Genomic DNA, 16,572 nt, shown 5'->3' on the forward strand with positions numbered 1-16,572 from the left:
CATTGGCTCCACCCTCAGACTGTGTTGGGGCCTGACCCCTCCTCACCTCCTCCTCCTGGAAGGCCACCAGCATTTCTTATTTTGACCCTTGTCGCAGCCTCTTGGAGGGCCCCCTGCCTCCACCATGCCCTGCCATCAGCCTGAGGGTCCTTCCCCACGTCAGTCACGGCAGCAGAATGAGGTCTGGAAACCTCCCATGGGCTCCCAGAGTCCACACCGTGGGGACCACTTTGCCTCCCACTGCTCTTGGTGGCTGGACTGAGCCTTTTACCTGCAGAGGTGACCCGCACCACACACGGGCTCTCGTGGCTGTTCACCTGCTTGGGCATCTGTGCCCGTGGACCCAGCTCATTCCCTCCTCAGGGCCGTCGTACGGCTGTTCTGTCTGCCGAACACTGTTCCCTGTGCCCGTGTACCGCCCACTTCTCCCACCACTCAGGACCGTCTGCAGCATCCCGAGAGGGGCCCTCCCGGTCACCCTCTGCCCCGGCCCCTCCACGGCTCTGACCGTGGCCCTGGCCTCGAGCTCTGTGAGCCCCTCCCAGCCCATCAGCCCCCAGGGCTGCTGTGGGTCAGCCTCGCCCTGCTGTATGGGTGGGGCCGAGGGCCGTGTCCTGGACTCTGGGGTTTGGCCAGGACAGTGCGGGGGTGCTTGGTGCTGGGAGACGTTTGGACGGCGGCAGAGTGAGGAAAGGAAGAGGTGACCGAGAGCAGGGTGCCAGGGCTGACGCTGGCAGGCCCGGGGCCCAGGCCTGGTCGTGAGTGGGGGGCAGGACTACGTGGTTCCCATGTCCTGGCAGGTGGGGAGTGGTCTGGGCAGGGACCTTGGGTCCTGGGTCAGATCCCAGCTCTCTGGCTGGCCCGCCGTGTGACCTCGGCCGGTCACCTGCCACCTCTGAGCCGAGCACCCTCCCCGTGAGGTGGGGCCCCTTCGAGGGCTTGAATGCAGTGGGACAGGTCTCGAGCAGTAGCCCCCAAACCATCAACTGCTGGTTTTATAACAGCTTCCTGGAGATAGAGTTCTCACACCATACAACTGCTCTATTTCAAGTGGACAATGTATAGGATTTAGCGGATTTTTGTGGAGTGTGCCACGGTCCGGCAGTCAGTGTCAGGGTATTTTCATCGCCTTCGAAGCAAGCCCGGCCCCCTTAGTGATGGCCCTCGGCTCCCTGGCCCTCGGCAGCCGCACCTGCTTCCGACGCCAAGTGTTGGGGCGTCGGAGAACACGCGGCCTCTCGTGTCCGCCGCCCTTCTCCAAGCGTGGCGCGCTCCAAGCCCGTCCCTGCCGCAGCTGCTTCCAGAGGTTGCGTCCCTTTGACGGCGAGGAGGGTTCCATTCTGTGAACGGATCACACTTTCTTTATTTGATCTCCCGTTCACGGACACCTGGGGTGTCCCTGCCTTGGCTTCTGTGAGTAACGCTGCCGGGGTGTTTGCGTGCAAGGTCTTACATGGACACCCGTGTGCGTTTCTCTTGAGCGTGTGCCTCACAGAGGGCTGCTGGGCCACAGAGGACTGTGCCGAGAGCTCTGGGGACCCGCCGAGCTGTTTCTGTGGCTCCGCGTGGACCCCGCCCCCGCGGCGTGTGAAGGCTCTGACTGCGTCATGTCCTCCCGGCACTTCCTGCGGCCCACCTAACATTTTACTCTGCCCCCGCTCGTGGGGCAAAGCGCCCTTGCACGCTGGTTTTGGTTCAGATCTCCCTGACGGCTGACGGTGTCGACCATCTCGCCCGGTGCTTATTGCTCCAGTGCCGGGGGCCACAAGCGTGGGGACACGTGCAGGGGTCCGCACACAGGGATGCCCAGGCGTGTGTGCACTCACGGAGCACCCGTGTGTGGTGCACACGATGGGAGTGGGGGTGGAGCTCTCAGTTCAGCCCCCTGTGCGGGGGCCAGGCCTGCCCCCCAGGACCACACAGGGACCCGTCTGGCACGGGGACCTGGCCAGGTCAGAGCCATTGTCCTTACTTTTCAGGTGGGGAAACTGAGACCCTGGAAGGCCCCTGCACTGGTCTGCGGTCACCCAGCCGGCTAGTGTTAGGGTCTGGACTTGAACTCCAGGTGTCAGGCTCCGAGTCCCCTCCTGGGAACATGTGTGTCCTGTGCACACCTGTCATTTCAGAATGTCAGGCCCGGAGTTCCTCACTTTATGAGCCACTGGGTGGCCTCAGGCCTCTCGTGGGGCAGCACTGGCTGGTGTCCCCAAGGCCCTCTTCAGCACCGAGGTCCCCGGCCCCCCTTCGCAAAGGGGACCAGAGGCCTTTCCACCTCCCTCCCTGGCCTGCACATAATGGGGTCATTATAGACTCAGCAGTGACAACTTTCTAAAGTCAGTGGGCCTGTCCCCGTGGACGCTAAGCAGTGGCAAGTAGCCTTGAGTGGGCAGTGAGGGGAGTCCCTGGCCTGGGGGTAGGCACAGCTGTGCCCAGGAGGGCAGGGGGCTCTGTCCCACCCGGGTCCCTGGCCTTGCTCAGGAGGCCCATCTGTCCCCTCCAGGACCTGCTCATAGAGGTCTTCCCGGTCCCCAGCCTCCCTTGGGGTCAGGTGAGGGGGTGACGGGAAGACGAGGCCCCTCTCCCCGGGTGCCGGGTCTGGCTGGCATCGCTGAGGGCTTGGAGCAGGGTGGGGGCTGCGTCTGCTCCCTCTGAGCCTGGGGCACGGGTGGGGGGCTTGATGTGGAATAGCCCACGGAAAAGAGGGGGCAGAGCCGCAAGGTCACTGGCTGGGTGGCCTGGCAGCCTCAGGTTACCCACAGGGCAGGGGGCTCCAAGGGCCCGGCCATCCCGACGTTCTGGGTTTATCTGGAATGTGGTGGAGGGGTGGTCAGGAAAGGGGGCTCAGAACGGCCTCAGAGAGGGGCCTGGCCTGTGCTGGAGGCCCAGGCTGTGCCCGGCGGCCCGCGGCCCGGCTGCCCTGACGGGCCTGCCGCTTGGGTCGGGGGCTCTGTCGGGTTTGCTCTCACAGCCGCTCCTGGGGTGCGGGGTGGGCTGAGGACTTGCAGCCCAGCTTGGCAGTTGGGGACGCGGCCTCAGAGAGGGTGTGTGCCTCGCATGGGGCCAGACCCAGGCGTCAGATGCCAGGTCCCTTCCTCTTTCGCCTTGAGCTCCAGCACCCTGCTCTTTAAGGTCTCTCACCCTCAGGCCGGGGCCTTCAGAACTAACGCTTCTCACCTTGACCTGCTGCCGCTCAGCCGGCTTCCTACCCCCCACCAGACCCTGTCACCGCACCTGCTGCCGCCTGGAGCCAATCCCTCCCAGCCCTCAGTCTCGGGGTTCCCATCTGCAACACGGGTCTCATCAAGAGGGTCTGTCTCATGGGGGTGGAAGAAGGCGATGAGTGTAAGGCTCCCACCCCACCCGTGTTTGGGGCCCAAGGAACAGCATCTGGGGGATCCTGCCCACCATCTCTGTAGCCACTGAGGCACCTGGCAAGAGCCCAGAGGGGGTCACTGCACCCCACAGGGCTGCTGGGAGCAGGAGGCGTCCCAGGTGCGTCCAGTTCTCGGTCAGCTGCGGGCACATGGGAGGGCGAGCCGGCGTGTGCTCGGGGGCGGCTGCCCCTGCCCACAGGTGGGCCGGCTGTTCACCCTGGCCGAGCTAGGCTGCAGGTGGTGGTGCGTGGGGACAGGTGGGGTCGGGCCTCCGGAGTTCACGGTCATCGCAGAGTCTGGGAGCTAGACAGGTGCTGAGTGCAGCCCACGCAGGTCTGAGGGGCTTCCTTCTGGACCTAAGCCTCACCCTGGAGCAAGATGCAGGCAGCTTTCGGGGCACTGGCCAGGCAGCCCCGGAGCGATGTTGGGAGGGGACCCTGTCCCCGCTCCACCCCCGAGCACACTTTGACCTGTGCAAGTTCCGAAGCCCTCGGAGCCCGAGTCCAGGTCTGCCCAGTGGGGAGGGGCCCCTCCCTCATCCCCGGCTGTCATGAGAAGTAAACCAGATGCGTGCGCAGAGTGCGGGTGCACGGGAACCCCTCGTCCAGGGCCTGATGCCAGCCTCCTGGTTCTCCCCAACAGCTGCCCCCTGTCTCCCTGGTGAGACAAGAGGGTTTGGCTCATTAAAACCAAATAAGAAAGGAATTAGCGGGAGTGGCGGCCGGTGAGTAACAGATGAGTAACTGCGTCTGAGCTGGGCATGGCCGAGACCAGGTGGGAGCCCAAACTCACAGGAAGGATGGAGTGAGGTTTCCGTGAAATATGCTGCTGGGTGCCTTCGGCCTGTCTGGGGGCTCCAGGATGGAGTCTCCCTGCCCCCCGACTCCTTTGGGGAGGGTGGGCTTTTAGGGAAGAGAAGGGTCACGGGCAGGTTCCAGGCCTCCGAGGGAACACCCACTCCGCCCGCTCCCGCCGGGGCAGGGCTTGGTGGTGCGGGCTCATAACTGCCCTGGCCTGGCCTCTTGGCAGGACCGCACAATTGTCAGAGGCTTGTCCGCCCACCCCCTTTGCCGGGTGCCTAGCTGGTGACATGTCCCTTTCTGAGGCTGGCTGGGTCCCCCTGAGCTCTCCACCCAGCAGTCACCTGTTGGCTAGCCGCCAGCCCCCACCCGGCGCCCCAAGACTCTCTTTGGACAGAGACTGTCCAAAAGTAGCATCCCCTCCCCCAGGGCTGCGCAAGCTGTTCTCCTGTCTCCTGCCCAGGTCCCTTAGTTGCAAAAGAGCCAAGCTGGGGGCAGGGCAGGATTGCCCCCAGTGACCCACGACCCTGGTCCCAAGTCCCTGCCCCTGCTTCTCGGGGCTCTGGTCTCACTGCCTGGGTTTAAATACTGGCTTGGCCACTAACACTTTCATCGCCTCTCCCTCAGCATCCTCCCCTGTGAGGTAGGAGCAGTGTAATGAAACCTGACTCGCAGGGGAAGGGGTCAGGGCGTGCTGAGCATGTTACTACAGCTGGTGAGTGACAGCAGTGGTGACCATGTGGGCACCGCACTGCAGACCGGCTATCTTTCTAAACAGTTCGAGACTCCCCCTTCCTCGAGTGGCCAGTGGGCTCTCAAGTCCTAAGGCCACAGCGTCTGACCCCAGCACCTGCACAGAAAGTGCCATCTGCTTCACAGAACATCGCTGCCCTGCCATAGCCGGGCTCCCCTGGGCCTCAGCCACCTCTTTCCTTATTACTCTTGACCTCACAGTGCACACACCAGACACACCCTGCATACACACACTATGCACAAACACTCACACCACTCACAGGGAGTTAACACATACTTCTTATTAAGACTTCCTTTAAGATGTCACCTCCTCCAGGAAGCCTTCCCAGACTCCACCCCCCACAGAGACAGGTAGGGAATCCTTTGAAGTTCCATGACTCCCTGTGGCCCCTTCTTGCAGAGTTCTGTGGTCCCCTCTTTCCTGGAACCCCCCGCCTAGTTTATGACCCCTGCCTGGGGGTGTCCGTGTGCGAGCTTGTTGGCAGGCTCTGCTGGGCGTGGACGGAACAAGCCAGGAGTTCAGTATCCACTTCACCCCCACCAGACTTCCCTTCAGATCGTAGTGACCTAATTCAGAGCCGAGGAGGTCGATTCCCAACTTCGACCCGTCCCTGTTCCTATGTCTGTCTGGGAGTCCCTGGTCAGCCAGCCTCAGTGGCCCAGGGACTCGGGCGCCTCCGTGCTCTGCAGAGAGCTACTTACTGTGCTGAGAGAGACTCTACGGGGTGGTGTGGGGAGGCGAAGGCCTGTGGCCGGTTGCTTCCCAGGGGGCCGTGCACCGACCAGGCTGTGAGGGAAACGCCCTGCGGCAGGGGAGGCTGGACCCCCGCAAGGCCCTGGGAGGGTATCGGTGGCCCTGTGCCCTCTCCGGACCCCGAGGCTTCTGGGGAGGAAGGGAGGCCTGAAACCACCTGCCCCTCAGCTCTACTCAGAAGGAAATTTCCAGGAAGCTGTGGCCCCCTCCACGACGGCGGAGGCCAACCAAAGCCTCCTCTGTCCTGGGCCCCCAGACCTACGGGGCCCGCCGTGGCTGGTCTCCACCCTGGATGTAAGGGATCCTGAGGACAGAGACCCACATACATGAGCCCCCTGGGAACAGGGACCCCTGCCGAGGGTGAAGACCACCCTGGGGAACAAGGACTTCACCAAGAGTGAGCCCCCCAGGAGAACGGGGGCCCATCTCAGGGAGCCCCGCAGGTGGCTGGTGCGTGAGGAGGTGGACCCCAGAGTACACAGGGAGCTCTAAGCACGAGGCAGGGCATATAGCCAGTGCTCAATGGATGTTCGCAGCCTGAGCCTGGCTCAATTCTTGTCCCTCTCTTAGTCTGGAGGTCCGTCCCAGCCTCCAACAGCAGGCATGGAAGTCGGGTGAGCAGTGGGCCTGCTGGTAGTCCTGGATGCAGGCTTGGGGCTTGTGTAAGGAGAGGGCCGGGGGTTTCCAGATGCGCCCCCTGCCCTGAGCCTGAAGCTGGGCTTGCTCCGTTACTGCCCAGTTGGGCAGTGAGGTCCCGGCCCATCAGAGCTGGACTGTGGTTGGGGCAGCATCACTGAGCCGCACAGACCTGACTCAGCTCATAGGGCACCTCCGTGCTCATGGATGAGGTGAGAGGGGTCCGAGAGACTGGGGCCAGCATGGCCGGAGTGCACGGGGCCCAGCCAAGGGCTGTGCAAAATAAGGAAGAGCTGGACTTGTCCGTCAAAGGGGCCTTGGGACCCACGCGTAGCCAGGAAGTCCCAGTGGGGGGCTGACCGGGTGGACAGTGTCAAGAGCAATGAGAGGGTGAGATCTGCCGTGGGGGAGGTCAGGCAGCAAGGGTTCACTCTGGCGGGTGGTCTGGGAAGGCTGCCTGGAGGAGGAGGCCTGGAAACTGGCTTTGGAAGGTGGTTAGGATCTGGGCAGGAAGAGGAAGGGAATTCCACCAAAGAGACCTGGTAATCTCCAGGGGCATGTGAGCAGCACTGGAAGGAGACTTGCTGTTTTGGGTGGAGTAAGGCTAGAGGGCTGAGGGGGGCGGGCAGCTGTGTTTGGGCTACTGGCCAAGACTTCGGATGTGGACTGTGGGCCTTCCCTTCCCAGCTCAGGTAGAGGAGAGCCATGGGGGGTGCTGGGGGGAGATGCCCGGAGCTGCACTCTGGTTCCCCTTTGGCAGTGGCTAGGGGGTGAGGGGTGCAGGGAGGACCGGCACCCTAGTCTGGGCAGTTCGGGGGCCCTGAGGCAGGCTGGGGTGTTGGAGAAGGACGACTCAAGAGGCTGGGGCCTGGTGACAGGGTGACAGGGGTGGTCAGAGGGAGGGAGGCGGCAGCAAAGAGGTGGGGTGGGCTCTGAGCTGCACGGATTCTGCCCTGCTCCCTGCTGGTGGGCGCTCCCCCACCCCCTGGCAGAGGTCTGCAGTGGGTGCTGGTCCATGAGGAGCAGTGCTGGGAGTCTGGTGGAGGGGAGAGGGGGCTGCCCAGTGCCGTGTACATGGGTGGGAAGACTGGGCCCCTCCAGCCCAGAATCTTGGGCCAGGGAGAGACGGGTGCCATATGCTGGTGGCAGGGATAGGACATGCAACATGCATAGAGCGCTCGCAGGACACCAGGCACCGTCCTGGCCACAGCTCTGCCAGGCAGGTTCCCTCAGTCTCACTTGGCTGAGTCAGAAGCTCAGAGAGGACAAGGGCGAGCCCAGGGCCACACAGCAGGCTGGGAGCCGGCCTGGGTCCCCGGAGCCCAGGGCGCAGAGACCCGTGACGCCTCACCGGCTGCACTGTCCCCTTCCCGCAGGGAGCCGTGAGGCCGCCTTCACCTACGCCATCACTGCAGCTGGCGTGGCCCACGCGGTCACTGCCGCCTGCAGCCAGGGCAACCTGAGCAACTGCGGCTGTGACCGCGAGAAGCAGGGCTACTACAACCAGGCCGAGGGCTGGAAGTGGGGCGGCTGCTCGGCCGACGTGCGCTACGGCATCGACTTCTCCCGGCGCTTCGTGGACGCGCGTGAGATCAAGAAGAACGCGCGTCGCCTCATGAACCTGCACAACAACGAGGCAGGCAGGAAGGTAAGAGGGCAAGGGGCGTGGTGTGGCGAGCGCTGGGCGGGGCTGGCGGGCAAGGGGTGGGCGGGGCGAGTGCAGGGCGGGGCTGGCGTGGTGGGCGTCTAGCTGGGCGGTGCTAGGTGTGGTCGCTGGGTCCCTGGGGTCTCGACCTCCCTAGCGCTTCCCTCTGGGAACCCGGACCCCAAAGGTGCAGTGTGGGTGCGCTGGGCGGGACAGTCACCACGATGGACCCAGCAGGTGTAAGATGCGGGCCTTCCCATTTCCATCCCAGAGGCGTGAAAACTGAGTCTGGGAGGGATGAAGTGAGGCGCCCGCAGCTTCCTCCCAGCAGGGGAAGAAGGCGGGCCTGAGGTTTGCACCAGGATGGGAGCCGGACCTGGCTGAGGACCTGAGGGTGGGGGGAGGTCTGGTCCCAGAGGGGTCGTGCCAACATACCAGGAAAGGCTCAGAGGTGGCCTTCAGCTCAGTTTGCCATGAGAGAGGCCTGAGGAAAGGATGTTCCCAGGAGGGACGGGCAGCCTGGGGAGTGGGGAACCCGAGCTGGGGGCTCCAGATAAGCGGCCTGCCACACGCACGGGCCGGTGCCGTGTGTCCGGTGATTGTGGAGGACGTTCCGGCGGGGCACACTGGGGAAGAAGTCAGGGCGGGCCTGGCCTTGCCTCAGGGAGATGAGGGCCCCAGATACCGGGCTGGGAGGAGCGGCCACCATGGCGGCAAGATGGCCAGAGATAGGACCGGCAGCGGAGCAGAACGCCTCTCCAGTCTGGTCCCCCAGCCTGGGGCTGCACCCAGGGCGCCAGGGCCTGAGGGGCTACAGGGGCCTGGGGCAGACTTGCCTTTCCAGGCAAAGAGGAGTCAAAATTTCTCCACAATACTCATTCATTCAACAAACGCTCCTTGCCCCTCCTCTGTGCCCGGACCTGGTTGGGCATGGGGCGAAGAGAGGAGTTAAGCAGGAGCCTGGCCATGGGAGCTCCCCCAGGGTCCACGTGAGGGGAGCAAAGGCCACACCGGGGACGGTGAGAGCCCAGGGGGCTGGTGGGAAGGGGAGCAGAAGGCCCCTGGGGGTGGGGAGGTCCAAGGGGAGCCTTGAAGGACATGCCAGAGCTGAGACAAGCAGAGGCAGAAGGAGCTGGCACTTGGGTGGGGGGCGGGGCTGCACATGGTTCAGGCTGGCAGGAGCAGGAAGGGTGGGCAAGACAGGGCTGGAGAAGTGAGCAGGGGCCAGCCAGAACAGGCCCTGGACACCAGGCCAAGCGTTTGATCTTGTAGATGTAGAAGCTGCCGTGCGGTGGGGTGGTGATCACATTTTGGTCAAATGAACAAATGAAGGAAGGAACAAGTGACCATCTTTGCCTCAAAGGAGCCCACAGACAGCATGCGGGCACTATTCCCTAGGGACGGGCAGGTCGAGGTCTGTGCCTAAGGGTGGAGAGGAAGGCGAGATTCACTTAGCTGCAGGCATCTGGAGGGCTTCCTGCAGGAGGAGGCATAGCTGAGCTCTCCGTGGAACCACTGCCCTCTGAGCTTGTGCAGGGGCTTGGGTCCTGATCAGGGGCTTTCCCACAGCCCTGGGAGGGAGGTCTCACTGTACCCTTGTTACCTAGGAGGACAGAGGGGCCCAGAGTGAGCTGCAGAGCTGCTGGTGGCCCGAGACTGGGCTTTGGTCCCTGCTCCATGGGGGTGGGTGGACAAGTAGCAGAGTTGTGGGGAGGGGACTCGCAGCAGAGGGACCAGTACAGACAAAGGCGTGGTGTGGAGCAGCAAGGCTGCCGCCTGGCTCCGGGTGTCCAGGCGGGTGAGGAAACTGGCAGGTTGGACAGGCCTTGTGGTGAAGGGCTCCGACAGCCAGGTTGGATTTTGGCTCCTTGGGCACAGGTGGCACTGCAGGTCCCTGAGGGAGAGCAGTGCTGAGCCACTCGAGGGCCAAGGTCGCGTCTGATTCGGCCCTGAGGTCCTGTGTGAACCCCAGGGCTGGCCTGGCGTGGGGCTTGGAGATGCTTGGGGACTTTCAGATGGTAAAAGGCACTGGGCAGGAGGCAGTCAGGCTTGGGCCCTGGGGAGATGGGGGTGGGAGAGCTGGGGGCCTGGGAGGGGCCCCAGGCCTGGCCGGGGAGACGAGGATCAGGAGGGTGAGCATGCAGCAGGGTTTGCACAGGATGAAGCCCTGAACCGAGAAGCTGTCACCTGGGGAGGAGGAGGTTATTGGGGGGGCAGTGTCAGCAGTTTGAGAGCCCAGCGGGGACAGGGTGCCCCCTGGGGCTATAAAGGGGTCAGCAGCCAGGATTCCAGGGGCCAGCGCCGCCCCTGACTCTCTCAAGGCACTGGCTGACCCCATTCCTCTACTGAGCCTCAGTTTCCTCATCGGTACCGAGGGCATGATGGTGCTTGTCCCACCAATCTGAGCCCTTGGGCAGGTGACCCGGGGGACGAGGCAGCAGGGGAGGGTTTCTCTCAGCCTCACCGCGCTTATCAAGATGGTGGGTGGGGGCGGGGCTGCTTTCGGGTTCCCACCAGAACCGGGTCCAGATCTTTGTGGTCAGCCCGGGTTGCTGCGATGCCCTGGCCCCCACCACAGACCCATTGGGCCTGCCCCTGCTTCCGCACCCGTTCTCAGGGCTGCGGCTTCAGCAAGTGCAGTAGGAAGTGAGCTCACCTGTTGCCGTAGCCAGTCCCACAGACTGGTCGCTAAAGCAACAGACGCCCATTCGCGCTCAGTCTGGAGCCAGAAGTCCAGAATCCAGGAACAGGAGGGGCTGGGCCCCCCCCCCCATGGCTCCGGGGCAGGTCCTTCCTGCCTCTTCCGCACTGGGAGCTCCAGGGCTCCTTGGCTTGTGGCCCCATCATGCAGCCTCTGCCTCCGTCTCCACGTGGCCTCTCCCCTGTGTATTTCCCCCTCTTCAGCCTCTTAGAAGGACATGGTGGGTGTCCTCGGATTCAGGGCCCACCCTTGCCTAGGACGATCTCATCTCGAGTCTTACTTACCCTCATACATTGGCAAAGTCCCTGCTTCCAAATACGGTCACATTGTGGGTTCCGAGTGGACATTCGTGGAGGGAAACACTCTGCAGTCCACCCCAGCCATGGCATGTGGCTGACCACAACCCGGTGGGCCGGTGTTGGACAGGCTGAGCGTGGAGACCTGCTCTGCATTCTTTCACCGGACTCCAGGTTCCCCGGGACTTCAGTGCATCAAACCTGTGACCCCCCCAACCTGGCCATAACTGAGCACTGCTCCTGGAGTGGGGGCACCCCTTGTTCCAGAAAGAACTCAAGTCGGTTCTTTCCTGGAGCCCCATCTGTCCCCACACTACTGGGGGGGGGCGAGGCCGGGGAAGGGGCCCCCCTTGGCCCCTGCCCTTCTGGGTAGGGCAGGTTACTTTGCGCCCTCCCAGGTGGTCTCTGGGCCGGGGGCTGGCGCCGCCTTCGCCGTCGCTCTTATCTCAAGAGCGCCGGAGACAGAAGCGGCACATTCTTCAGTCCTGTGATCACTTCCCAGGAGAGGCTGGGCGGGCTGGGCCAAGCGCGGATGTGGCCCCTCACTCTGCCAATGGCTGCCCGGTGGGCTCCGTCTGCCTGCTGTTGCTGGCCTGGCCACACAGGGTCCCCAGACGGGGGGCGGGGGCTGGGCTGTTGGGCCTCGGTGAGGACTGGGAGAGGGGGTGGAGGGAAGGGGTGTGGGCAGGCGGCCCAGCGAGGTGTGGCCAGCTGCTCAGTCGGCCGAAGGGGAGGTGCAGACGGTGGTGAGGCCCGGGCCACCCGGTCAGCACAGCCTTCAGCTTGGACACCTCCACCAGGCCGCTGGCCATCACCGCCCGTCTAGGAGAAGTCTCCTGGGCCAGCAGCCTGGGGTGGACTGTTCTCCAGGCTGGCGGTTCTGAGACGGGCATTCGCCTGGTCAGCTCCTGGCCCGAGGGACATACACAGCGGCAGTGAGGCCCAAGTGTGGAAGCTTTGGCGAAGGGAGGGGCTTTTAGGAGAGGGGAGGGTTCAAGCAAAGATGAGCACGGGGAGGGCATAGAGGAGGGGAAGGAGGTGTCTGACCTTGATGGACATGGGGGTGGGGAGAGGCAGAGAGGGGGCCCAGAGTCACTTTTCCCCGGGTGGTGGGGTCCCACCAAGGTCGCACACTTTACCCAGACCCTCAGACCAGTCTTGTGGCCTGTGCCCTGGACCCAGACACTCCGTGGCCCTGCAATCCCAATTCTGAGTCTCCCCTGGGACAGGCCACCCCCTAACTCCAGGCCACCAGCCTGCAGGCCCACCCAACAACTGTGACGTTCATTTGGGCCATACCTGCCCTTGGTGGGGACGGTGACACTCTCCAGGCCTTGCTCCTGCTGCACCCCTCCTGGAATGCCCCTCCGCTAAAGCTAAGGGGCTCCTCCCCCATAAGCAGGGGGTGCACACACCTCCTCCTCCAGGAAGCCCCCTGCCCCAGGCACTCTCACCCTGGCAGCCCCTGCAGCCCCTGCACTTGGCCGTCCTACAAGTCCATTTCCTCCTGTTCCCACACTGCATATACTCACCCAGGTCCTGGGCCCCAGGCCGCCGGGCGGGGGAGGGAGGTCGGGATGGGAGCAGGTGTGGGATGTTCCCCTTGCCCCTTCTCATCCCTGGGGTCCTGTGGGTCTCCCGCTCTGGCCCCAGGGACTGGGGGTAGCCAGTGTCCTCCAGGGCTGGGCTTCGGAAGCGCAGCTGGGAAAGTGAGGACAGCTGACAAATGGCCCCTCAGCCGCCGGGGGGCCGCAGCTAATGATTCCCATCTTTAATCAGCCGGCTGGCAGGGCCCTTTCGATCCGGGTAAATGAGTGCCCGGGGGTCAGGGCTGGCTCTGGGAATCGGCCTTCCAGGGCCAGCGAGGGAGGCCCAAGGAAAACACAGCTCGGAGCCGGGGAGAAGGAACAACAGGGGTCGGGGACGCCTTCCCAGCAGGCGACACACCTGGGCCTCTTGGCCGCGTGCGCTTCCCCCCCTCCCGCCCCTCCGTCCCCCTGCACAGGTGGTGCGCAGAACTCCGTGAGCACACGGGGCTTTCAGCCAGCGGCTGTTCATTATGTGGGGATGGCGTGTTAGGCCCGAGGGCAGGGGTGGGAGACACGGAGTGGGGGGTCTGCGCCTATTAAGCGCTCACTGTTGCCGGGCCCGGTACCACGGTGAGGAACCTGCCCGCAGCCTGGCTGCACGCCCCGGTGCCCTGTGACCTACACGACACACCGAGCCTCAGTTTTCCCATGGCGCACTGACCCCCAGCTCCCTAGAGGGTAGTGATAAGAACTTACTGAGCAGTGTGGGCGACCGCGTGCCCAGCCCTGCCGAGTTCTGAATATTCTCCTGGGCCCCTCACCAGGCCCTGCACAGTGGGGGCCTGTGGCCCACAGCCCTCTTCAGCCCAGGAGGAGACTGAGGCTCGGAGGGGAGACGCGTCCCTGTGGTGACACAGTGGGAAGCTTGGGGAGCCGGCTCTCGTCAGGTGGAGGCGTGGGGGGCGCAGGGGAAGGGGTCCTCCCCGCCTGGACCGCGCGCCCTCAGCCCTGCCCTGTGGCCCGCCCGCAGGTCCTGGAGGAGCGCATGAAGCTGGAGTGCAAGTGTCACGGGGTGTCGGGCTCCTGCACCACCAAGACCTGCTGGACCACGCTGCCCAAGTTCCGCGAGGTGGGCCACCTGCTCAAGGAGAAGTACAACTCGGCCGTGCAGGTGGAGGTGGTGCGGGCCAGCCGCCTGCGGCAGCCCACCTTCCTGCGCATCAAGCAGCTGCGCAGCTACCAGAAGCCCATGGAGACGGACCTGGTGTACATCGAGAAGTCGCCCAACTACTGTGAGGAGGACGCGGCCACGGGCAGCGTGGGCACCCAGGGCCGCCTGTGCAACCGCACCTCGCCTGGCGCGGACGGCTGCGACACCATGTGTTGCGGCCGCGGCTACAACACGCACCAGTACACCAAGGTCTGGCAGTGCAACTGCAAGTTCCACTGGTGCTGCTTTGTCAAGTGCAACACCTGCAGCGAGCGCACCGAGGTCTTCACCTGCAAGTGAAGTGGGCGGCCGAGCAGGCTGCCCCCGCCGCGTTTGCACATGGGCTCCCCACCTTCCCCGCTCTGCGCGGCGGCTGGGGCAGAGGGGGCTGCGGAAGGTGGAGCTCCCGCTGGGCTGTCGCCCTCTGCCTGTTGTCAGCAGCTCCTTCCTGCCATTCCCGTCACTTCCTGCGGCAGAACAGGGCCCAGGACCCAGCTGCCGCGTCCTGGACGGGGCCGAGTGAATTGCCTTTTTTTTCTTCGGGACAATGACACGTATCCCCAGAAAGCAAAGCAACGAGGAGACTCTGAGAGTGTGTCCCTCCCTGCCAGCCCCCTCCCCCACCCCCCAGCCCGGAGACTGTTTCCCAGCCGCTGGGCCCTGGGGCGGTCTGGGCAGATGCTGAGAAAGATTATTTATGTTTCCATAGTATCAGAAGAGGGCTCTCAGCGTTAAGGCTTGGCTGGTCCTAACTCTGCGCTTTCTGTCAGCACCCCCTCTGCCTGCCGCCTCCTCTCCGGACCCAAGGGGACATCCCTGTGCTTGGCACCCTCCTGGCCCGGCCCCGGGTCCCCGGGAGAGCTGGGGCGGGGGGTAGCTTTGTGACCAACATGGCCCTGAGAGGGCCCCCGAGGACAGCTCTGGACAGGGACCTCCGGTTCCCTTTCTCTTTTAGAAAACCTTGTCAAACAGATCAAAGCGTTGTCTGTGTTAGGCCCTGGGAGGGCGGTGTCCCCTCCCGAATGATGTGCCCTCCCAGCCCCTCGCCAGCCTGCCTGGCACCTCACAGTTTACAGAGCCCCCGCCCCCTGCAACCAGCCAGACCCCAGGACAGAGCTGAACTGGGAGTAGCTCAGGGTGTTTGCCCCATCTGACAGATGGGCACACTGAGGCCCAGAGCAGAGCGCTAGCCAGAGTCCCCCACAGGAGCCTCTACTCCTTGAGAACCCAACTGTGCCTCTTCCCCGTGCCAGCCTCCCTGGGGTCTGCACAACCCCCCTCCAAGAGGTGCCTTGGAGGGTTGTTGGTGGACTCCTTGCCTGTCCTGGCCCTTTCACCTTTCACCCTTCACCCTGACCCCAGTGCGGAGGACACTTGGATCCAGATGTCACCGGGCAAGGCCCTCTGGACACCACCCGCAGCGTGCCCACACCGTGCAGACCCGCCCTTGAAATCCAGCTCACCCCCAAATCTGGAAGACAGGAGCGAGAAGGGGGCCAGCCCAGCTCTAAACCACCTGTGGGACGGGAGAGGCTGGCGCCCGCTCTGTGCACCCTCCCACCTTTTCCTGGGGGGACAGAGGCCCAGAGGCGTGACTTGCCAGGAAGCCTGGTGTGTGCTGACTTCTGGTGCACCCTCTACTGCCCACATACTCCCACCCCCAGTTTAGGGTATTTTCTCACAGAAACCCAAGGAAATGTGCCCCCAGGTGCTGACCAGCCGAGTGGGCTGGACGCTGGCCTGGGGCGAGTAACACTGTCTGGGCCCTGGCTCCCCGCCGCGCACCCCCAGCGACGCCAGGACACTCCAGAGCTGCTGTCCTGGGACCTTCGCGGCCAACGTGAATGCCCCCTCCTCCCCCGGGTCCCAGGACACCCCAAGTCCACAGGCCCAATGCCCTCTGCCAAGGGACCTGGTTAACTTATATTGTTATATAGTGTCAAAATGTCTATAATGTCCTTTAAATTATTGTGACCTACACTGGGTACTGGGGTGGGTGGCCGAGTGCCATCCCCTGAGACAAGCTCCTCCTGCTGGAAACAGACTCTCGGGGCCCCCGACACCACCGAATCCGGGGCACTGTCCTTCAGCGTCCAGTGCCCCTGCCGAGACCCCGCCCCCCTCACGCCCATCAACAGCGGCCCGCCCCTTGGGAGTGGGCGCCGGGCGGCCGCAGTGCCCACTGGAGGAGAGCCTGCGGGTTTTTGACGGGCAGTGTCCCCCCTGGAGGGAGCAGTGGCCCCAATAAAGCTGGAATCGAAGACACCGGTGTGTGTGGGGTCTGTGCGGCGCCCCGGAGGGCAGAGACGGGCTGTCATCTGAGGACCAGCTCCTGGCCCGGGCCTGTCCTTATACCTGGCCCAGGTCCCGGGTGAGACCGTGGTCACACTTTCCTCCAGGTACCTCTGGACCTGCCCCACCCAGCAGGGGCCACCCTACTGCCTGTCCTCCTCCCTGGACACCCTGGACTCAGGCTCGGGGACTGGGCTGTGGCCTGGTACTGGAGCTGACCCGTGAGCTGGTGGGCGCTGTTCTCAGGAGAGTGGGGGCTGGGGGTGGGGAACTCCCAGCCAGGAGACCCTGGCCCCATCTGCCTCCTTCCATGCCTCCCTCTCTGACCCCAGCCGGCCTCATTGTCCCTGGGAGGGTCCAGCTATGTCTGGTGGGTTTTGTCTCAAGGGCCGCCCCCCACCCCTGCCACCCCGGGGACGCTCCCTGCCCTCTCCGGCGAGGGAAGGCATCCAAGGCCCCTGGGCAGCTAGCTACCAGGCCTGCTCTTCCGCCCGCGGTAACCATGCACCAGGACAGTGAATGGCATTCCTGCCGAGGGCCGGAAGGCATGCGGTGGGGCCGGTTTGGCCACTGCCCGCCATC

At 64.2% G+C, this 16,572-nt stretch overlaps 1 protein-coding gene across 2 annotated transcripts in view; it reads left to right on the top strand.

The window, feature by feature from the left end:
- The window catches only part of WNT7B (Wnt family member 7B), a 44,812-nt gene extending 28,858 nt beyond the window's left edge, over positions 1-15,954 (top strand). For both annotated transcript variants that reach the window (XM_037160788.2, XM_037160787.2), the window contains exons 3-4: positions 7,694-7,965; positions 13,519-15,954. In XM_037160788.2, the coding sequence (XP_037016683.1) occupies positions 7,694-7,965; positions 13,519-13,998 (752 nt within the window). In that variant the 3' untranslated portion in view covers positions 13,999-15,954. The remainder of the gene's footprint in view (positions 1-7,693; positions 7,966-13,518) is intronic.
- The last annotated feature ends 618 nt before the right edge of the window (positions 15,955-16,572 follow it).

The sequence above is a fragment of the Artibeus jamaicensis genome, unplaced genomic scaffold, assembly GCF_021234435.1.
Source record: "Artibeus jamaicensis isolate MK-2021 breed Jamaican fruit bat unplaced genomic scaffold, CSHL_Jam_final contig_233, whole genome shotgun sequence".
In the NCBI taxonomy this organism is placed as follows: Eukaryota; Metazoa; Chordata; class Mammalia; order Chiroptera; family Phyllostomidae; genus Artibeus; species Artibeus jamaicensis.